General features: G+C 42.5%; 1 protein-coding gene across 11 annotated transcripts; it reads right to left on the minus strand.

Annotated features, from left to right (window-relative positions):
• Positions 1-98: 98 nt before the first annotated feature.
• Positions 99-18,513, minus strand: ZNF821 (zinc finger protein 821). Of its 11 annotated transcripts, XM_027076124.2 has the most exons (10): positions 18,214-18,513; positions 17,487-17,549; positions 16,187-16,271; positions 14,381-14,497; positions 8,940-9,060; positions 6,525-6,650; positions 3,713-3,858; positions 2,972-3,076; positions 1,835-2,001; positions 99-1,058 (listed from the first exon to the last, which is right to left on the minus strand). In XM_027076124.2, the coding sequence occupies exons 6-10, from the start codon at positions 6,604-6,606 to the stop codon at positions 404-406; spliced, it is 1,155 nt and encodes a 384-aa protein (XP_026931925.1). In that variant the 5' UTR covers positions 6,607-6,650; positions 8,940-9,060; positions 14,381-14,497; positions 16,187-16,271; positions 17,487-17,549; positions 18,214-18,513; the 3' UTR covers positions 99-403. The 11 variants fall into 11 exon arrangements, with proteins under 11 accessions (XP_026931925.1, XP_053066753.1, XP_026931922.1 ...); XM_053210778.1 differs by lacking the exon at positions 16,187-16,271; XM_027076121.2 differs by lacking the exon at positions 8,940-9,060 and having other exon boundaries at positions 18,214-18,512.
• Positions 18,514-24,103: the final 5,590 nt, after the last annotated feature.

Here is a 24,103-nt window from a genome sequence, read left to right on the forward strand (position 1 = left end):
AATCTGCCAGAAGTCCCTGCCGAAAACTTCCACCTGGGTCTCTCCTACATCACTTCATTTGCTAGAATGAAATGGAGAGAAAAACAGAAAAAGGCCAGTAAAGATAAAATTAATTTATTTGCCCTCACAATTCCGTGGGCCGCACCAGGCCCTGCAGTCCTAGAAGCATGCCCTGCAGCAGTGGGCTGGGGAGTCCAGTTCTCTGGAGTGCCTGCCTACTCCCTTGTCCGGAGCCGTGTTAAGTCGGCTTCTGGCTGATCCCAGCATCCCGCTCCCACATGCAAAGGTACGCAGGTCCACCTGCAGCCAACCCAGGCCTGTCTCTGGCAGTAAGGACAGGGCCCTGTGGGTGGCTACCACACTGATCCCTGGGGACCTGGGTGAGTGAGAGGGCAGGAGGGGTTCAGTGCAGAGAGCTGCTGTTCTGCTCTTCAAAGGCCATCTTGCCCAGGAGCTGGCTGTCCAACTCCACCCCACTCACAGGTAGCTGGAAGAAGTTCATTTCGGCTGCTAAGGCTGCCATGGCAGAAGGGTCCTGGCCAAACTGAGCTCGCAACATCATGTCCATTTTCTCCAGCCTCCTCTTGAGCCGCTTGGCTTCCCGCTCCCGGATGAGCCTGGCCTGCCTCTTCTCTGGGGTTTCATTGGCCCGCTTCAGCCTCATGGCTTCCCGATCCCGCTGCAGCCTGCGTGCCCGCTGCTCATCAGTCTCCTGCATGCGCTGCAGGCGCTTGGCTTCACGGTCCCTCATGCGCCTTACTTCCCGCTCCTCCGGGGTCTCATTGTCCCGCCGGCTTTTCTTGGCCGTGCGCTCTCGTTCCAGCCGCTGCAGCCTTACTTCCAGAGGCTCATTCTGTCGACGTAGGGCCCACTTGCGAACACTGGGGGTCTGTGCTTCCAGGAGCTTACGGTAGGCAGCACAATTGTTGCACACAAGCAGAATTCCAGCAGGGTACACTGGAGGACTGAAGGCAATGTCCTTCCCCTCAGCACTGGAGGGGCCCTCACTATGGGCTGGGGGTAGGGATTCCATATTAAGTACTTCAGGAAGTTTCTCGCTGGAATACAAAAATTTTGGATCGTTAGTGTCTCTTTCTAGTCTAGCTCAGGTATCTAGCTCTGACTTACTCTTGTCCTACCAGACCAGTTGCTCCAAGTTCACAACTAGGAGTCAGTTTGAGTACTTGGGAGACCTCTTCTAGCTCTCCGACTCCCCAAATTCTCTGGGCTGGGGGGTCTATCAAGTTATAAAGCCCACCTGGAGTTGGACACAAAGCCAACAGCCAGGTATCAGCTGGACCCCCACAAATATGCAGTTTTCATTCCAGCTGGCTGGTGGTGTTCCTAAGAGCCAGGCAGGGCAGTCCTCCTGTGGAAGCAGCAGTCCTTGAAGTAGAAGCTGCCTTTAGGGTAGTCCACTGGCTCAGCCCCTCCTGCCTTGGACGACTCTGCATTGTACCCTTGGCAAATGGAACTAGGACACAATTCACATAGTTCCAGTCTTCCTCGGACACAGTGGAGACTGTGTCCTCATATCAGGGGCCTCTTAGCACTTATTCCAGTGAACTTTATTATGAATGTTCTTGGACTTCTCCCCCACCCCTATCTCTTATGAAAATATTATCCTGATAGAGGAAAGAAATGGGAATTCATTTCTCTTTGGGGATATCTAATGGAATGGGCATATTTACTAGCTTCATTAATTTTATTTCCAAGGAGTCAAGGGTCAGTTGCCTTTGCATTACCTATCTCTAGCCTTTGTTTTGATTTGGGAAAGCAGAACCCACACCCAGTAATTTGTTCCCAGACCAAGAGGTTTAGGTGGCCAGCTAACCTGTTAAACGTGGCATGGCTGGTAAAACGGGCTCCACACACAGCACAGTTAGACCTCTGGTCCTCCGAGTGGATTAGGAGGTGACGACCCAAGGACCCTGGGGAACTTAGGGCCCGGCCACAGACAGGACACATATAGCTCTTGGCGCTCACCACTGCTGCAGTGTGCTGCAAAACAGAGCCTTAATCTGTCAACTCATGCAACCTTTAAGATAAGTCATACCCACTTAGAAGCTGCTTTCTAAAAAATGTCCCCTTTCCTTAGTCTCAGAACAAGGGATTTGCAACAATTCTCCCCGTTAAGCACCTGGAAAAGTAAGAGTCTTGTGTTAACAGGCCTTTAGAAGGGCCAGGCCATGCCGATTATTGTTCAGATTTCATTAGCTTGAGTTTTGACTATGTTCTGGAACGTGCAGCTGGCCTGATGAACAACAGGGCTCCAGAGCAAGAGCCCTCTTCAAAACCTGCAAAGAACTCATGCTTGGGATAATTTCTGTCTGCTTGCCTCACACTGTGCAGACACAAATGCACGGTAAGGAGGCAATGAAGGCCAAGTGTAGAAGCTAGCTAGAAAGACTGGTATCCAAAAGAGATTTTGTCCTGCCTTTTCTTCAATCTTTTCAAAACAATCTTCTAAAGAAATGTGTCTGTTTGTTAACCAACTCCCTTTATGGTAAAGCTCAGGCTGCCATGTGTGCTGATGCCTTTCTAATATAGATCACAAGGCAAAGGTGCTCTGCGATTGGATCATGGAAAAAAGAGCACAAAAGCTCGTGTTCTTCCGATCCCTTCATTTACACTTTCTCTAGTATAACAGAAACATTTATGAGAACTCATTTTTTTCTTCTTTAAAACAAAGCCCTCATTATTAATGGATCTTAGCTTCGATTTAACTATTTAAATATGCATTAATTTGGGAAAAAAAATTATACTTAAGTTTTCATAGGGTGTCTGCCTGGGAACCGACAACGGTTTTACCCAACATATCCCACTTAGTCTCTAAAATGTTCTGGGGCCTGGAGTGGACTCTTATTGGAAGCACCAGCCCAAGGTTCCTCTGGGAGCTGGAGGCAAAGGCTAACCAATAAACAAGCTGCTGACGCTCGTGTTCTGGAGCAAGTGGCTCCCCAGCCCATACCTGGTACACATGAGCAATCAGCTGCTCGCGGCTCCCACAGTCTAGCTGGCAGAGGGGACACTGGCAGAGTCCAAGTAAGGGGTCAGAATTCAAGTTCCCCGTGACCTGCAATTCAACAAGTAGGCAATTCATTAAGACTGTTTACCACTCTTTTCCCTGCCCCTACTTCTTTTAATAGGGTATCCTGTTAAAAAGAACACAACCTGGTATCACATGTTATTCTTAGGTTTCCACTATGGACTGAAAGAAAAAGTAATAGGGCAAGGGAATAAAATTTGCTCCTATCTTTATTTTCTCCAAGGCTTCCTGCCATGAGGACATAGGGCTGCCCCAGGGACAGCTTCTCTGTTTTTTCCCCTAAGGTTAACTCTCTCGGATTAGCTTCCTTCCGGCTGTCCTTCTTGCAGGAATCCTCAGGAAACAATTTAGTGAGAAGGTGGCACCTCAGGTAACACTCTGACTTAAATTTGCAAGCATATTCGAGAGTACACTTCAGGAAGTCAGCCGACAGTCTTGCAAAAGTGGATATTCCGTCTGGAAAGAAGTGGGGGAGCTGTACCTCAGTTAGTGACATGTGGGTGGACAGGAAAGCTGGTGTGATGAGAGTTGTGTCTGAGGTTTGGGTAAATGGATCTGTGGAGGAAGATGGGCTTCACATGAAGGTCCAGGAGACCATCAGGCATCAGGGCTGAGCAGAAGGGTCGGGGGGGTTCCTGGACTCAGGAACCATTTGTCACTTGCCTCATGCTCTACCACTTCACTCCCACCAACAGGCTGCTCCACATTTTCTAACTCTTTTTCCACTTTGACCACCCCTCCATCTTCCTCTGATGTGTGGGAAGAGACTTCATCTTGTGTGGTCTCCTCTTCATCACCCTCACTGTCACCTAGAACACACAAATTGGTCACTAGTTCTGATTTTTGCATAAATAGGCCTTGAGTTGCTTTCCACCTTAGAGTTTGTAGCTATAATGAAAACATTTTCAGATCTTCCACAACAGAGTTTATATCAATGAATAGTCTATATAGTTGGATAGTGGATACAAATCATGTTAAGTGAAAGAGCTGCTAGCTCTTATTTATAATGCCATTTGCACACTAAAGAGAAAATCTCAGGCAAAACCATTAGACAATGGTTATTGGGCCCTGTATGTTATCATAAAAATAATTCTTCTTACATGATTCCCAAATACCTCATACTTCAAATCATACCTCCTATGCACCTCACACCATGCTCATTCATTCCCACAACACATCACCTCTGACCTACCCACACTTCTCACTGATTTTATTACTTACTTTTCTCCATAACCCCCTGCATGATTTTTTCCTTGGTATCACATACACTATTCTATTCTGTGTCCCACTAATCTTTTCTCTCCCAAAAAACCCCAAGGCACACAGAGAAACAAGGAAGTTTTTCCTTCCTCTTAATCAATAAAGGAGATAATAGTCAATTAGTTAAAAATAATGTCTACTTTATAGGGAAAAGTTTGTTCAGTCCAGTGGAAAAAACAGCACAGCAACCAACCTCAGGCCATTTGTTGTGGTACCTGACTCAGTGGGTTCTTACTCTGCTAGTAACTCAGGATTCCAGGCTAAATAAATCCATTGTTTACATTGGTTCTTTGGATTATCTGATGGATAACTGACTGCATTAAGTGGAGGGAACAGGACATTCTTTAGGATGAAATACAATTTCTTAAAACTAAAGTAAGAATTGAGTTTATTTTCATTTAGGGGGTAGGATGTGGCTGTGGGGAGGTCTACTTGTGGCTGAGGGGTCTGCAAAATTTTTGTGGGTTGATTTTTGTTCCCTCATTATAAAATACATAGAAAAGAAAAAGATTTTTTAAAAACCACGATAATAATAGGGAGTTTGTTCTGAAAGGGAAAAAAAGTATGAGTACCTTGAAGATCACAAGAGAAAGCCAAGCCTAGGGAAGCTGTCAGACTCCAACCCTATCCCAACCACCCTTAGATTCTGGATTCCTGGGCCTGACTGTGAGCAAGAGAAATACAGGGTAGACTGTCACCTGTGAGACTCAGCTTTCCTAGTTACAGTGCTTCTTGTCTTCTCTCTACCACCCCTCGTGTAATTTTTAAATCCACCAGTATCTGGCAAAACTGGTTACATTCTTTGTCTTCATAAGAAAATCTAACCAAATCATCTGCTAGTAGTTATGTGGGTCTCTGTTAGATACTCTGCTTGGTTGGTGGACTGGATTTGGGCCCTGGAAAGATCTATATCATATGTATGCCTTATTCCCTAGCCCAAAGCTTTTGTGGGAATTTATCTCAACGATGCAGGATTTGAATAGATTAAATCATACCATATTTTCTCACCAGTTTATCCAGAGTACTTGTAAACTTAGTCTAAGACACTACTGTATCAAACACGCTATGTGACTGATCAAAAATCCAAATATAGAATTCCAAAGATTTAAAAAAAAATAAGTATGCCATCTAGAGGGATGATTCAGCTTTTCCAGAATGGAAACCTATTAAACTTTTATAGACATTGCCATTCCTATCCTGTTATTCAAACTGGTGGCTCCCATAGGTTTTCTAAAAATCTTTCGTTTTTTCTGTACCTGAGCAATTAGATGCTAATTTTTTTTTTTTGCTAAATTATTAATTTGAGTGAAAACTAGTTCCTAGAAGGCCCCTGAATTCTTTCCCTCTTTGTTATTCTTTAATCCCAAATGTACAGAAAAATTAAAAATGTCACTCTGAATTGACAGTAATAATATCCAATATCAGATGGATATGATTAGTAAAGTATGGAAATCATCCTAGGAAATTTGTATTTCAACAAATATATCTCAAAATGTATTTGTTCAGGCAGGTCATGGAACAGATGATCCATCAGGCTCAGTTAGTTACCAATCACTGTCTTTGCCATCTCCTTCCAGGGATCTACTTAGGACTTGGTGTAGAAAGACACTGACTTTAGCACTTTATTGCTTTTCTAAAAAAATTAATTTATTCTTTTAAAAGTAGTCTCTATGCCCACTGTGGGGCTCGGACTGAGATCAAGACTCACATGCCCTGCAGAGTGAGCCACCCAGGTACCCAGACTTTAGCATTTTATATGATGCATAATCTCATTAGTAAGCAAATCCTCTTGTGTGACATTCAAACTGGGTCCTCAAGCAAAAATTTCATTAATGCCACTCTTATATTTTGTTAACTTTAAGTAAATAGATTCTAGGAGACAGGGATTATTTTCATTTCACCTAACCCAGGGACTGCTCCTGTACGAATGATCTCTATACCCCTGTCTATCACAGTCATCACAAACCTATCTGTGTATGGCACTGTATCAAGTACTGCAGTCCATGAGTTAAAAAAAAATATAATGCCAAACCTGTCCTCTCTCTGGATAAGCATATGCTCATACACCTTGGAACACCTTTGGGAACACTGAGGATCCACAAATCTCTTTCTTCATGTCTTCCTCCCAACCCCCATGCAAAATCCCCAGAGCACACACACTCTGATAATTCTTCTCCCATTGCCCTGAGTCATTACCAGAAGGTGCAGAACTCACTGCTACTGGAGTCCTGATCTCTTAGTTGTTGGATAGCTTGTCGCTGACTGCCAAGGTCTCCAGGAAAATCAGTTTTCATCATCGCCTGGCGGGCTTGCTCTTCTAGCCCAGCAAATACTTGATCCCCTGGTGGTCACAAGGAAAAACAGTCAGGCCACCAGCTAGACAGCATATCCCAGGCAAGCTGGGTGGAAAGTCAGACCATTCAAAGTTGGGAGACAGGCAGGTACCCTATTGTGGGGTCATCCATCTCTTAGCTTGCTGCCTCCTGGAGTTTCTGGGCATGGCTACTCTTCCTGGGCAGTGAGCCAGATGCTCTAGAAAGCATCACTTGCTTAAATCCTCCCAATCCTGACTCCTTTCAAAAGGTAATCAATTGCTACTTAACAAATTTAACGTCAGAATATCAATTCCACGGATAACCTACCATCAGGATTGGGGAGACAGAGGCAGAAGAGGCAAAGTGATGGGATAATACAGATAGGGCAACAAATGTGGGCACAATCTCTGAATCTTAGCATACTAACATTATGGCCCTGACTCAGAGTTCATCTCTGACTATAAACAAGTGCTTCAAATAATCCTTCCAAATAACAATCTCTCTAATCTCATCTTTCATCCATTCCCCTTGCGAGAGATACTTTGGAAGTTCTGCCTTGATTTTCTTTGTCTACCAGAATTAGCCACAAGCAAATCAACAACTGGTTGAATGACAGACTAAATGGAGAACAGATAATATATGAACTCATTTTTGCTGAGGAACAAACTTCCTGAAACATACCAACTAATTTGCAAGAAATAATATTTTATCTAGTCTCCCTGGTCAATGAGGTATTTTTTCCTTTTTCTTTTTTCATATGGGGTATCCAGAAGCCCAGGACCGTCCTTGATTATGCATTCATTTGCAATGAACTCTGCCTAGGATCTTTGTGGTTATTGAAGAGTTAATATTTAAGTGCTCTTTTATTTCCAAGAGGCCAGGCATAAGGAGAAAAGAGAATTGGGTTTCTTGAGGTTTCCATTATCTCAGTCAGAGTGGAAACTACAGTTCCCACTCCCAGCCACCAAGAGAGAATAAAAAGCCCTAGTGAAATGTCTGACAACAGGCCAGGCACTTTCTTACTGAAAAGAAAAAAGGAACATAAACAGGTTCAGGTTCCAAGACAGGATACAATGCGGCAGGAGAAATGGTCAGTTGACCTGTGCTATCAGTCCTTGGACGATGAAAGAACTGATGTAAAGGAGGCTTCATGTGATTCACTTTGGCATTTGTTCAGCAAAAATTCAGTGAGCATCTAGATGCTAAGTGCTAAACACTAATAACTACTATTTGGCATATCCTGGTTCCAGGCTCTAAGCTAAGTGCTTTATAGTTGTTGTTGTTGTTGTTTTTAAGTTTATGTATTTATTTTGAGAGAGAGAGAGAGAGAAAGAGAATAAGCAGGGGAGGGGCAAAGAGAAAGGGGGACAGAGGATCTGAAGCAGGTTCTTTGCTGAGAGCAGAGAGCCCAATGAGGGGCTCGAACCCATGAACCATGAGATCATGACCTGAGCTGAAGTCGGACACTTAACCGACTGAGCCACCCAGGTGCCCCAGTGCTTTATAGTTTTTATCTTAATTCTCTGCAAAACTCTATGTGGTAGGTATTCCTACACATATTTTACTTAAGAGAAAACTCAAGTCTATAGAACAAAGTATTCAAACCCAGGTGTGTACAATTTTAATATCCATATTTTGAAACTGCTTTTTAGCAGTGATGTAAGCAGTTTAAATTTTTTTTTTTAACGTTTATTTATTTTTGAGACAGAGACAGACAGAGCACGAACAGGGGAGGGTCAGAGAGAGGGAGACACAGAATCTGAAACAGGCTCCAGGCTCTGAGCTGTCAGCACAGAGCCCGACACGGGGCTTGAACTCACTGACCGCGAGATCATAACCTGAGCCGAAGTCGGCCGCTTAAACGACTGAGCCACCCAGGCACCCTTGATGTAAGCAGTTTAGATAGTTCACCAGAGTTGTGCTGCTGAAAACAAACACTTGTCTCTGTGTGAGAAGAATGGCTCTGATCCTAGTGATAATGTTACCTTCGAACCACAAGAAACTGATGCTACACCTCAAAGATCAAAATAATGTTCTTAGGGCCAGTAAATGACAAAGGGACCCATCATTTTGATGGTTCTGATACCCTATGATGAGTTACCATGCTGGGGCCAGAGTAACTAATACTGTGGCTACTCTGATTGCTACTGGGAATGGGAGTAGAGGTGGCAAGGGTTCAAGTGAACTTCTAGCCACAGAGCACTCAAGTAAAAGAAAAATAAGCTGCCTTAAGTCCATTTCCAAAATATCAAGATCATAAACTGGACATAAATTACTGCAAGGAAGAACAAAAAAAAAATTCTGTGTTATAGCACCTTCTCATCCTTCTTTGCAGAAGTAAAATAGTTTTCTTCATGGTGGTTCCACTGTAACCACAAGACCATGGCCAACTGGATTAGTTACTGAATTCTTCTGGGTAGATGCATGCTTTTGGACCTGGAAACCGTGGGTAGAAATGGCACTGAGGAACACGTCATGTACCAACATATGATTATCAAAGGGTAGACCACTCTCATCAGTGATACTTCTCATCTCTAAAGAAACCTACCCAGAAAAAAACTAGGTTTATAACATATGAAGAATACACTTTTTCCCCCCTTAATAGGTAATTGCATTGCATTAGTAGAAGGGCATCTAAAAGGATAAATACCTCTCAAGATCTACCAGTGATTCAGTTTAGACCCACCAACTTGAGCTGAAAATTTTTGTCTATTGATATTGTCTAAATATTTGGGCCTTCACGGAACAGAGAAGAGTTAATTCCATACAACGTCTTTATCTAGGACTTTTGCTGGCAATCTCACTTAGGATAGTTAGAATACATTAATTGTCATTCCCTTTTGGCAGTTTGGTTCTATTCCTGACTCCTGGAAAAGGCTAAGGTAAACTTTATTCCTTAGGGCCATTCTTATCTTAAACATTGACAGAAAGCAAAATATATAAAAACCATTAAAAAAGCGATTTGGGCATATCATGATCTTCCAGTAGGCCCTATATACCTAAGCTGTAAATCTGACTGCCCAGAATTATCCTTTCATAAAAAGGTAGTGATATCTGCTAAAATTATGTCATAGTAACTCAAATATAATGTGATCCATAGAAATACTGGCACTTGAGAAATGTTATACAACAGCCTGCTTTTCTTTTTTTTTTTATTAAAAAAATTTTTTTAACGTTTATTCATTTTTGAGAGATACAGCATGAGTGGGGGAGGGACAGAGAGAGAGGGAGACACAGAATTGGAAATTTGTCTGCTTTTCTAATGTAGAATTATTATTTCCTTCTATCTTGAAACTATTGGAATAGGTTAAAAAAACACTCAGGTCTCTAGATATTAATGTAGGGCAACCATCTTATTTAACATGGGTATTTATTTGTCTATTAATAGTTAAGAACAAGTAATCTAAGCTCTACAGTAAAAAACAAGGTGCTACCTTTTCTTTTTTTTGGTATGAAATCAAGATACTGTTTGTCTGATTTGGCTAAGGTGTTCCAGACTAGACAAGAACAAGGCCATCCAAGCAAGTCTGTAGAACAGAGGAGAAGCCTGGGATAAAAGTTACTAGAAAGGCAAAGATTTTACAATTCTCTTTCTTGAGTCACTGGTGCAATTAAACACATGCAATTTCTGGCTGACTGAAATTAAAGAAAGCAAAGCAGCTGAAAAATATTCCAACAGAGCAGAAGTCAAATGCAGAAAAAATGAGCTAGTCTTGGGAGTGAGGGGCTTAGGATTCCATTCCAGCTGACAGTCTCTGTGACCCAAGGTGCTACCACATGCCGGGAACATAGCCATTTACTTCACAAGGATGTTGACAGAATGAACGAGGACAAAACAAGTTGCGTTTTTTGGAAGAGAAGGCACTTTAAAGGCTTTTTTTCCTACTTCTCTATAAAAGCTGAGAAGCTTTTATTGAAATTCAAAGTTTTTAGTCTTGTATGTACTTTTCAATCTGAAAACAAAAGCCTCTGAAGAAAGAGTTCTCCTTTTCTTAGTGGTTTGCTTGGCATAAACACATCAAATGAGAGTGTACAAGGGACTCTATTTTCAACCTCTCTAGAAAACAGCTGACAGAAACTTGTACTCAGAAGGAGGTGAGATGAGGAAGGAGGGGCAGAGGAAGGTCTAATACCCCTCAGCAGTTTCTCTGAAACCAATAATTCTGGGCTTTTATTCCAAAAGCTCTGTATCAAATCTATTAATGAACTGAGCAAACTACAAGAGTACGTGTGGATGTTTCTGGGGAAAGGAGAGATCATGATGGTAATTCAGATACAGAGACAGTCCTGAGGAAAGCCAAGTAAATGCCAGTGCATCCTGCCCGCTGGCTTCTCAAGTGGATGTGATAAATGCTGCCAGGCTACAGCAGTGGGATCGATCCTTCCTTCCTTCCTTCCTTCCTTCCTTCCTTCCTTCCTTCCTTCCTTCCTTATGTTTATTTATTTATTTGGGGTGTGGGGGGCAGAGAGAGAGGGAGAGAGAGAATCCCAAGCAGGGTCCACAAAGTCACTGCAGAGTCTGACATGGGGCTTGAACCCACAAACCATGAGATCATGAACTGAACTGAAATCTAGAGTCGAAAGCTTAACGGACTGAGCCACCCAGGCACCCCTACAGCAGTGGGATTCTTAATATACTCTTTTAGGTGGGCTCTGAGTTTCATGACTCAATCTTCTTCCCAGAAGGCAGATGTAATGGAGCTCAGCCATTACTCAAGTGCCGACTGGCTTTAACATTTCAGCAAAGCTTCTGCAGACATTCTTGCCTCCCAGACCTTGAGTCCATTCCACTTATTTTAAATAGATAAGCAGCATTAAATTCAATACATTTGATTGGTTCCATTTCACTGCAAGGGAACAGGAGACTCAAGCGGGCAGAAGACTGAAACTACCTATTTCTACCTGCCACTTTTGTCATGGGCAAGGAGAAAATGCTGTTTTTAAAAAGGCAGGATCTGCTTCAGTCCCCAAACAGTAAATAAGCACAAAGTCCCAAGACACCAGCAAATCTCAGTGTCTTTTCTTCTTTAGTCAAGCTCAGTCTATTACCTGAGAAGCCTTCATGGTTCCCCATCCAAATACATCTCCGAAAACAGTCCCTCCCTGGGGGTCTGCTTTTTAGTTGCAGCTGAACATTTCTGTTCATGGCCCTCATAACGGTCACTTCCTCAGAGCCCGCACAGCCCCACCCATTCCACCACAATATGATATTGACTCGGCTCTGGAAACTACATTTCTGCAGCTGTGGATGTGTAATACTCTCTTATCTTCTCCATGGCCTGTTTGTCCATCTGTTTTCTGACCCAATACCAACTCACCCTGGGTTCAACTATGGTGGGAGGAGATTCAGCTGATGGATATACGCTACATGGACACAGGCAAAGGCCATACAAGCCTAGCTTCCCTTGGCCTTATCACAATCAGGCCATCATTCCCTGCCACCTACTCTCCTTAAATCTAACCAAGTCTCTTTGGACAGATGGCTTAAAAAAAAAATTTTTTTTTAATGTTTATTTTTAAGAGAGAGAGAGAGAGAGAGAGAGAGAGAGAGAGAGAGAGACAGAGCATGAGCGGGGGAAGGGCAGAGAGCGAGGGAGACACAGAATCTGAAGCGGCTCCAGGCTCTGAGCTGTCAGCACAGAGCCCGACATGGGGCTCAAGCCCACAAACGGTGAGATCATGACCTGAGACAAAGTCGGACGCTCAACTGACTGAGCCACCCAGGTGCCCTGGACAGACGGCTTTTTTAAGTAAACACCCAACTCCTATGACCGCCTTATTTGTGAACCCATCTACTAAGAATACCTTTCCTTCCCTGCCTTCTTGGGGTCACATCTGTGTCTTTTACTGATACTTGTTTTCAATCAGAGAGGAGAAGACAACCCTCCTAAACCTCTGAGTTGGATCAAGAGATGTCTCTCTTGACAATCTTCACATTCAGGCCCACTACATTTTATTGTTGTAGCATCAATTTCTAAACCCTTCCTAAACCACTCACTCACCTTTATATTAAGCAGACTTCCACATCCACCTATTCCAGAACATACTCCTAGAAGCATCCAACTTGTTCTCTTCTACAACTTTTCCAGGAGTTAAGTTGAAGAATTAATTGTAAATGAAGGTGTGCCACCCTGATCTCATTAACTTATAAAATATTCAAGTCCACCTAATTCCTCTGTTCCTACTATTTCTTCTCTCACTCTTGAAATTACCCAATAAGATAAGGTACAGAGTGCCTGGTATGCAGGATATTTTTAATGAACTTTAGTCCTCTTATCTTAACTCTTTGACGAATCTACCCTCTCATATGTAGAAGAGTGTTTTCCTTCAAAATAACCGTTATGTATTATTTCACTGAATTCTCTTCGCATGCTGCTGTACTTTATTTGGTCAGTCCTCAATAATAAAAGGTGCTATGTGACTCTTTTTTAAACATTTGGGGGGCGCCTGGGTGGCTCAGTCAGTTAAGCGTCCGACTTCGGCTCAGGTCATGATCTCGCGGTTCGTGAGTTCAAGCCCCGCATCGGGCTCTGTGCTGATGGCTCAGAGCCTGGAGCCTGTTTCAGATTCTGTGTCTCCCTCTCTCTCTGACCCTCCCCCGTTCATGCTCCGTCTCTCTCTGTCTCAAAAATAAATAAAGGCTAAAAAAAACATTTTTTTTTTAATAAAAATAAATAAATAAATAAACATTTGGGTGAGGATGCTTATCTTCCCAGATCATAGGAAACAGGTCAATTATATAAAATCTGCATAGATAGACATATTAAATGTTAATTTAAAAGGCACTTTGAACATCCTTTATAAGCAGTGCTAGAAGTAAAGAGGAATAGCAAGAAATATAAATGGGACATAGTCTCTGCCCTCTAGAATTTTACAGTCTAATTACTGAAATAAAATATACATACATACAAAACTGCTGAGAAACAATGCAAGGCAATAATGCATACCTAGTTTTCCTGTTACTAGTCTTTCTCATGTGATCCATCACACAAACTGCTTCGTAGTCCTGACACACTGCATTCTAAATGCCCCTCCCCTTCTCTGCCTGAAAACCCTTAGTAGCTCCTTATAGTCCACAGTATGAAGTATGAACTTGGCCTGAGTTAAACATCTCCAAACTCATGTCCTAGAATATCTGGATAAATATAACGTCTGCTTCATACAAAGTCTCCTTATCCCCTGAACATGTGCTTTCCTTCTTTTATCTTTGCTCACATAATTTTCCCTACCTGATTTTACCTCTTCCTTCTTCCTTTTTTAAAAATCCACTTCCTACCTTCTAAGGCCCAGTTTAAGCTCACAGTCTAGGGCCTTTTCCATGAAGCATTCCCTTGCTACTTCAGTCTATGGAACTCCTTCCTCTTCTGTAGTACACACAGTCTTAGCATCCCTATATGGCACTCAGCATATACTATCTTGTGTTTTTAAATATTATTTTATGTATCTGTGGCTCCACTATAGTCTTATATATCCTTATGCTGTTTTACAGTCCTGGCATCTAGCACAAGGCTTTGCACAGATATCCTATAAATGTCTGTTAATGTGAATACTAAGGATGAATCAAGTGCACTTACTCCTAAGACAGGTTTCTAATACTTCCTCCAGCAACCAGACACACTTTAAACCCATCACGTTCAACCTCTTTAACCCTTTTTTCCTACACAAATTAGTGTAAGCATCTCACCTAAATTGAGATTACTCTTTCATTTCAACCCTCAATGTTCCCAGGTTCCAGAAGACAAAACCCAATACTCACAGTGAACTTTATTTGGATTTGTCTGTTTCCGACGGGACATGTTTTCCTGATCCAAAAGTTCTGGCCTTTCCCAGTTTCACAACTGGATATGTTACTACTTCCTTGCAGGGTGCTGACCTACAATAAAAAACATATTGTTACCACGTGCCATTTTTCCCAGAAATTAGACAAAATTAAAGATAAAAAGACTTTTAAAAAAGTTATTGAGCATATAAAACTCACCAGTTATAAATAATTGAACTAATTAAAGAAAGAAAGAAATGGGGGCACCTGGGTGGCTTAGTTGGTTAAGCATCCAACTTGGGCTCAAGTCATTATCTCACAGTTCGTGAGTTCAAGCCCCGCATTTGGTTGTGTGCTGACAATGCGGAGCCTGCTTGGGATTCTTCCTTTCTCCCTCTCTCTCTACCCCTTCCCCACTCGTGCTTTTTATCTCACTCAAAATAAATAAATAAACTTAAGGAAGGAAGGAAGGAAGGAAGGAAGGAAGGAAGGAAGGAAGGAAGGAAGGAAGGAAAGAAAGAAAGAAAGAAAGAAAGAAAGAAAGAAAGAAAGAAAGAAAGAAAGAAAGGAAGGAAGAAATTTCTAGCACAACATCCAGGTCCCAAGAAGTTTAAGAAGGGACTCCTTCAAAGGATTTAGAGAATTCTACTCTAAATCTATCTGTGGAATCCAGAACACTGTTATGTGATCATGATCAAGGTCACCGGATAGAAAAGGAAGCAAAACACTTAGGTAACAGTTTTAGAAGCACTGCAGGCTCAAATGGATAACCCCCATGAATGTAAAAGGAAGCAGATGGAAGCTAAAGAGGGTGGCAGCTCACATGTTACACGCCCACTGGAAGTCAAGCCCTGCAATCTGCACAAATGGGAACCTCCAGATGTTTTTTCAAGAAGTTATCTTGCCTGGAGGTGACAAAGCACCACATCCCTGCGAGACAGGAAACATCTCAAAACTTTTAGGCATCTATAAACGAAATCAGCACAGGAAATAGAGCCTCTACCTAGCGAGGTAGGCACAGTGCTAGGCACTGTGGATGACAGGGCACTGAATCAAATCAGGCTTCCAATGTTGAAGATGAGCTCTCACCAGAAGAGCCAGATGCTATCCACACTGTTGAGTATTAATTCAACATTCCAGTGTGGAATATCAACCTGGCCCTGCTCACATGCTCTGGAGTGGCAAAGTTAATAACTTTAGTGCCTCTTTTTAATCCAGCCTCTGTGTAGCAAAGAGATCAGTGGGAAGAACAAAGAGAAAAGCTCCCCAAAGGAGACGTGCTGCAGAGACCTGCATCTGCTTCCCTGAAACTGGAGGGAACAGATACATAAGCCTGGAGGTTCCTGGTTAGTTTCTAAGAAAGACTTTCCCAGCAGTAAGTGTTGTTAAAGAGTCTGAAATGGATTAGTAGTGAAAACTGAAATTTTCTATGAAAGGCACAGTGAAGTTGTATGGAAACCAATTTGACAATAAATTTCATATATTGAAAAAAAATAAAAATAAAAAAAAATTTAAAAAAAGGCACAGTGAATAAACAGATTAAAAAAAGAGATTCTCTTCCCTACCAAGGACAAGAATATGGATTTGGTCACCCTCTAAGTTTTCTTTCACTTCCTGCCCTTTCAAATTGTACTTATACTGAATAAGCAAGTAGTTTAATGCCTTAAGAAGCATTCTGAGAGGCCACTGCTAGCTATACTCTGCACTCCAGTTAGTGAAGACTCATCTCCTGTTATGCCAACTAACTCCTCCATGTAGCTAGAAAGGATCTCAGACCTGTAATCAGATCCTGCCTCCCCTTACCAAAAGAAAGAAACCGCAAATGGCAAAGACAGGCCTCCACAGGAAGTGGCAAAGGAAGCAGCTTTCAGGCAGTCTTCTATCATATCTGCATATCAAACACAGTTCTTTTTCAGACCTTTAATTAAAACAACAACAACAAAAAACCAGCTTCAAATGTATACAGTAAAATCAATTTTAACTAGTTAGAGGGCACTTTCTGTGAGCTAATGCTAATGGTATGTATTCTCTGTTCTAAGTTTTGTTTGCAGAGATCATTTCTTTCCAATCAAGTAGTTATTAGCATAAGCAGTGAAGGAATATTCACTTTGGGTCTTTTCCTGTGGAATCATAAAATGGAAAGTTGAATGAAATGCACATTATCATTTTTTCCCAACATTTGTAGAGCTACACCTCTCTATTATATAAGGAAAAATGAAATATTAACTAATCTTTAAATTTTCTCCTAATCAAGATCAGAAATTGAAACTGTGTGATAAAGGTAATGAAGATCCTTCTGAAGGAAGGCCAAATAACTTGAGACATGCTCAATTCAGATCATCTTGGTGAGGCAACAGTTCAATACTGAAGCCACAAGTCAGAAACAGAGATGAGCATCTGCATATTGAAATAGGCAGTATCCACTGCATCTCACAATCCTCCTAGCGGCCAAATGGGGAACTGACCAGATGGTACCCAATGGGACTTCACACCTGAGGGATTACGTGGGGGAGGGGGGGATAAGCAAATACCCTTCTCTACCTCAAAAATAAAAAAAAAGTCAGTGGGTCGTGGACTCAATAAGGAAATAAATAAGAAAAGACATACATACATACATACATACATAAATGGCAATATAAGTGCATTCTTGACTACATAGCAAGATCTCAGAGGTTAGACGACCGTTTTATAGGCCATAAAAGGTAATAAAATTCATAGACGCGTTGCCCTAAAGATCATGCATTCAGTTCTTCTTTTAACACTGCCTCAGTTCCCAAGACTGAATCTGAAACTAACACAAAAATGTAAATGGAGAGCCGCCTGAACATCACCACCATCTGGAAGAAAAAACGTAATGGGAAGAAAGTAAACGGTGAGGTTCAGGTTTACAAGGGATTCTACGTAAAAAGGAAGGAAGCTTTGCCTTTAGAACGAGGTTAAGAGTCCTTTGGAGGGAGGCCAACATCGCCCCTTAACATTGTCCCTGCTCTCCCACAGGTGTTAGGTTGCAGCTTTCAGGACACACCACAGACTTTAGCATGGGGGAAAAAAACAAAAGGAGCAGGTGAAATCCAAGCTTTATGAAAAGAGGGTGCACTCCCACCTCCAGCTCTGGTGCAGTTCCCACGGAGCAAAGTAAACTCGCCCGAATCCCAGTGATTTGTATCTGCCAAAAAGGAGAGGACGAGAAAGCTGGTCACGTAGCTGCCTCACTGTTCACCCTGTTCCCACTTTCTTTGGTCTGGAGAAGGTGTACAATCAATCAGCCGAGATGGTCCCTCTGGCTTCGATCTTCTGAGCACAGGTAGATACCCGGGAATTACCGACAAAAGCCAGAGGTCTTCCGAGGCGGCTCAGACAAACCCTCAGACGACACAGTCTTCTCAGAAATCTAAATTTAGAAGCCGTTCTGCGAGACCGCGACGCGGGACTGACACCCGGGTCTGCACTCCCACGCCCATCCTCCTCCTCCCCCGGCTCCACCCCAGCCTGTCAGACGCCGGGGCCGCCCCGGTAGTGCCCGGCCCAGCCCGACCTGGGCCCACCGCGGGAGGGCGGCGGCGCGGACGTCCCTCCCGCGCCCGAGACCGCCAGAGGGACTGAAAGAGGAACGGCCCGTGGGGAGCCAGCCGGGTCCGGCCTCGTCTGGGGAACCCGGCGCAGGGGGAGCGTCGGAGCCTGGGCTACCCCCGCCCTCCGGCCAGAGCGAGCACCAAGCCCCCTCCCCAGACACAGACAAAAGGACCGACAGCGGGCGAACAAGGGAGAGAGCGGGGAGCCCCTGCATCCTCAGCCTAGCCCCGGAGGAAAGGAGACGGGGGTCTTTTTACCCGGAGCCTCGGCGCACCGCGGCGCGCCGCGTCCCTGGGCCCCGCCTCCGGACAGACGGACCGCCGGACAATGGGCCCCGGGCCGCAGCTCGGGCCGGCCGGGCCGGGGCTCTCCGAGACTGAGCCCCGGCAGGCGGAGGGCGGTTTCGGGCCGAGCCGGTGGCGGGGAGCCGAGGGGCGGCGCTGCAGACGGACAAAGCCAACGGCAGACAGACAGACGGAGGGGGAAAAGATGGCGACGCGGGCGGCGGGAGCGCGCTGCTCGCGCACCCGCAGTGAGTGGGGCGCGTGCACGAGCCTCTCCTCTCTCCCTCCCCCCTTCTCCGGCTTGGTCCCCCTCCCCGCTCCCCAGGCGCGCGCCCGGCGGTGTGGGCGGGGCTTGAGGAGAGGGGGCTCTGGAGAGGCGGGACTAAAGGAGCATCCAATCACAGACTTTGGAGGGGGGCCTCGCCTCCATCCTCGCGCCCCGGAGACCACCCAGCCTCGCCCCCTCTTTGGTCTTTCTTCAGCCCCGTCAGCACCCCCCAGCAACCTAACCTTTCCTGGACCTGTGAACTCCACCCTGACAGTCAGCTCCGATCCTGGTTTCTTACCTCACCTTTGAATTCAGCCACAAAACCCACATCCCCCAACCACAGCTCCACCGCAGGCTCCCCCTCTGCTTAGCCCAACCTTAGTCTCTCCCCCAACCCAAACCCTCTTCTCTTGCTTTCCCCGACGCTTCACGGTTTCTTCGTCCGCCTAGACATTTAATGTGTACCCAGACCTAGGGGCCACAGGCCTTTGTAGGGGGAGCCACGTTCTGCTGTCCGAACTTCAGAGGAGAAAAATCTTTAGACTTCAGGAAAATCTTTAGATTTATTTTAGGCATTTAAGTCTCCAACATGCTTCTTAACTAGTAAAATAACAGCTGTAGACCTAGGGGCATAGGATATAGAATAGCACAGGATATAGAATAGAGTAACTTTGGCACTGTTATCACTTAAGGGGCATTTGAGGCAATAGAAAGTGGTTAGATTCACTTCCTAATAAGACACCTCCTTCCCTTGTCATCATCCCTGCTTCTTCACTACTTTGTTTCCTTCCTCTTATTCTGTCTTCTTGTAGAACGCCTAAGCTTGCCTCTGACAGAGCTTACTTGAAGTAGGGAATGCGGTGAAAAGCAGATGGGATCTGGTAAGAGCAGATCTAGCCTGGAGTCCCAGCTCTGCCACTGACCAGCCTGGTGGCTTTGGACAAGTCCCTATTCTGAACCTCTGCTTCCTGAAATGTAAAATGGATAATAAGGTAATAATTCCTAACCTCTATTCTCATAGGGTTGTTGTAATCATAGGATTAAGTAAAATGAAGATATGAAAGTATTGTGTAAGTAGTTCTTGTGCTTCCTGGCCCCTGGAAGGCAGCAGAGCTAATGTTTTTAAAGCAACAAGGCCTGGTATTTGCATAAAGGACTCTTGCAAAATGTTCTTCCCATAAATCTCCAGTGAGATGATATCATTGTCTGCATCTTGTGTTTAATGTGAGAGAATGGCTGTATTGAAAGAACTTCATACTTCACAAGTGTGTAGTAAATAGTTTCATTCATTCATTTATTGTGGCTGGGATATTTAAGTAGAAATTATTCTTTAATTTCATTTAAGGAGACATTTTAATTCCTAAGTAGCCAGAAAATGGAATATTCTCATCTAACCAGAAGGTTTTTAGACAGTTTCATATCAGAATGCAAGCTGAAGGAATGCCTGGGTGGCTCAGTTGGTCAAGCATCTGACTCCTGATTTCAGCTCAGGTCATGATCTCACCGTTCATGAGTTCCAGCCCTGCATTGGACTCTGAGCTGACAGCACAGAACCTGCTTGAGATTCTCTCTCTGCCCCTCCCCTCCTTCTCTCTCTCTCCAAAAAAAAAAAAAAAAAGTGCAAACTGGAATAAATTGCACTACTAGGTATTTACCCAAGGGTTACAAAAATATTAATTCAAAGAAATACATGCATCCCAATGTTTTTAGGAGCATTATCAACAATGGCCAAATTATGGAAAGAGCCCAAATGGCCATTGACTAATGAATGGATAAAGAAGATATAGTGTGTGTGTATATATATATTATATATATATGTATATATATATATATATATATACATATATATATACATATATATATACACACAATGGAATATTACTCAGCCATCAAAAAATAATGAAATCTTGCCATTTGCAATGACATTGATGAAGCTAGAGAGTATTAGGCTAAGTGAAATAAGTCAGAGAAAGACAAATAGCATATGATTTCATTCTCATGTAGAATTTAAGAAACAAAACAAATAAACATGGGGAGGAGAGAGACAAAGCATAAAACAGACTCTTAACTATGTAGAGAAGAAACTGATGGTTACTGGAGGAGAGGTGGGTGAAGGGATAGGTTAAATAGGTGATGGGTATTAAGGAGGGCACTTGTGATAAGCACCAGATGTTGTATGTAAGTGTTGAAGCAGTAAATTCTACACCTGAAACTAACATGTGGACTAATTAGAATTTAAATAAAAACTTGAGGAAAAAAAGAATGCAAGCTGGAATATACACTGGCTTTTATACTTAACAGTAATTCCTGATGAGCTGAGACTGAGAGATGCAAATATAGCTTTATTATGTCACTCTAAAGTTGACATAGATGATATTTTCTTTTAAAAAATGTTTATTAAAAATGTTTTTTAATAAAATGCTTATTGGGGTATCTGGGTGGCTCAGTTGGTTAAGCACCTGACTTTGCTTCAGGTCATGACCTTGCAGTTGTGAGTTTGAGCACCCTACATGGGGCTCCACACTGACAATGCAAAGTCTGCTTGTGATTCTCCTTCTCTGTCCCTCTTTCTCTCCGCTCCTCCCTGACTTGTGCTCTCTCTCTCTCTTGCTCTCTCTCAAAATAAATAAATAAACTTTAAAAATATTTATTTTGAGTGAAAGTGAGAGAGAGAATCCCAAGCAGGCTCTGTGCTGATAGCTCCTCAATGCAGGGCTCAATCCCATGAATGTGAACTCATGACCTGAGCTGAAATCAAGAGTCGGAAGCTTAACCCACTGAGCCACCCAGGCGCCACAACATAGATGATGTTTTCAACATGAAAAAAGTAAGGAGATAAAACATTAAGAGAAAGCCTCCAGTGAGATTTCTTGGCCTCATCATTAAGTTAGTATGTGAAGCTGGGCAGCTTGTTCTGATTCCTTGAGCTGCAAATAAAATAGGATCATAATGCTATTCTTATAACCCCCCTGTGTCTCCGATGTGGTGTGACTCAGGGTTATAATCAAATAAGGGAAAAATTACTAAATAAGGAATTAGTTTCTTTTTCCTCTGTTCTCACCTAAATTTGTGTATCTAGAAGTCTTTTTCATTAGTCATTTTCAGCTTCATTTTTTACTTCTACTTTCCCAATCAACTCACAGAGCTGTGCTATTCTTTTGCCATTTCAACCCTATAAACTTTTCCTTGAAATAGCTTCCTAATCTGTTTTATATTTACGGGCTTCTACAATGACCTTGTTAGGGCTTTACATTACAACTGTGTTGGTAAGATAATTTTAAAAATTAATTTAAAAATTTATTAAGATGGAAAATTTTATTAAGATATAATTCACATATCATGAAATTCACACTTTTTGAGAGGGAGTAAAGATTTTATTTTTAAGTAATCCCTCACCCAACATGGGGCTCAAACTTACAACCCCGAGATCAAAAAGTCTGCTCTACCAGCTGGGCCAGGCAGGAGTCCCTTGAACTGCACACGTTTAGAGTGTGTATTTCACTGGTTTTTAGTATATTCACAAGGTTGTGCAACATCACCATTATCTAATTCCAAAACATTTTCATTGCCCCAAAAAGAAACTCCATACTCATTAGTAGTCATTCCCACTCTTCCTCCGCCCCTCCCCCATATCCCTTGGCAACCACTCATCTACTTTCTGTCTCTGTGGATTTGCCTATTCTGGATGTTTCACATAAATGGAATCATACAATATGGGGCCTTTTGTGTCTGTTCCTTTCCCTTAGCAGAATGTTTTCAAGGTTCATTCATGTTATAGTATGTGTCAGTACTTCATTCCTTTTTTTTTTTTAAATTTTTTTGAGTAAATTCTACCCCTAATATGGGTTCTAACTCATGACATTTGGAGTCTAACTCATAACCATGATCAAGGGTCACATGCTGTACAAACTGAGCCAGCCAGATGCCCCAATACTTTATTTCTTTTTATGGCCAAATAATATGACAGTGTATGGATATAATACATTTTATTTCCATTTACCAGTTGATGGATATTTGTGTTGTTTCCACTTTCAGGCTATTCTAAAAAATGTTGCTGTGAACATTTGTGTATAATTTTTGTATGAACATACGTTTTCAATTCTCTTAGGTATATACCTAGGAGTGAAATTGCTGGGTCATATGGTAACTCTATGTTTAAATTTTTTGAGGAGCTGCCAAATTGTTCCCAAAGTGCCTGCATCATTTTATATTCCTACCAGCAATGTAGGTGGGTTCCAATTTATCCACATCCTAGACTATACTTGTTATTATTTTTCTTTTTCACTATAGCTATTGTAGGGGTATGAAGTAATATCTCATTGTGGTTTTGATTTACCTTTCCCTGATGGCTAAAGATGTTGACCACCTTCTTACATGCTTATTATTGACCATTTGGAGAAGGTTTTAGCAAGACATGGGCTCAATGACACTTTCCACAGATCTTTACTTTCATGGTTTGAACAAAGTTGCAATAATGTCAACTATTCCCAAAGTTATCCAAACACACTATGCTACTGAGGGCATGGGGAAATAGAAACTCTCATACATTGGTGGCAATGTAAATTGAACTACCTCTTTCAAGGGTGATTTGGCAATATCTATTAACATTAAAAATATACCTACCCTTGATCCAGTTCTGCTTCTGGGAATTTACCTAATAAATACAATCCATGCAGGCCAATATCTAGTCATTGCAGCATTGTTTACAGAGGCAAAATATTGGAAATAATCTAAATTCACATCAATAGAACAGTGTTAAAAAATTATAGTATACGTATATATTGGAATATTATTCAGCCCTTTAAAAGAATGAGAATTATTGAAAACTGCTGATATGGAACAATCTCCAAGATATATATCTTAAAATTTCTCTTTATTTTTATTTATTTTTGAGAGAGAGAGAGAGAGAGAGAGACAGAGTGTAGGTGGAGAGGGGCACAGAGAGAGAGGGAGACACAGAATTGGAAGCAGGCTCGACTCCGAGCTGTCAGCACAGAGCCCAATGCAGGGCTCTAACTCACAAACCTCAAGATCATGACCTGAGCCGAAGTCAAACGCTTAACTGACTGAGCCACCCAGGTGTGCCTCTAAGATGTATATCTTAATGTATGTTGCAGTACAAGTTATAGGTTACCATAAATAGTATGCTAGTAGTACATGTGTAGAAGAAAGGCATATATATTTATATAGTTTTATGTGCCCATAATATCACTGGAAGGATTTTGAAAGCATTAAACATTATCTGTTTAATACACCATTCTAAGAGCTTTTTGTTATTAGCACATTTAATCCTCATAACAATTTTATTAAGGTAGGTGGTGGCATTCCCATTTTACAGATGAGGAAACTGAGGCACAGAGAGATTAAGTAACTTGCTCTAAGGCACCAGAATCTGGTAACAACAGTTCTTCTATTTCTAGAGTGAGGGACTAAAAGACTAAGGGGCAAAGGACGGAGACAGTATTTACTGTAAATCTTTTTCAGCTGTGTGTGTGTGTGTGTGCGTGTGCGTGTGTGCGCGCGCGCGTGTGTGTGCGTGTGTGTGTTTGTGTGTATTGCTGTTTATGCATTACCGTAAAAAAATTTATTTTAAAA

The sequence above is a fragment of the Acinonyx jubatus genome, chromosome E2 (genome assembly GCF_027475565.1).
Source record: "Acinonyx jubatus isolate Ajub_Pintada_27869175 chromosome E2, VMU_Ajub_asm_v1.0, whole genome shotgun sequence".
NCBI lineage: Eukaryota > Metazoa > Chordata > Mammalia > Carnivora > Felidae > Acinonyx > Acinonyx jubatus.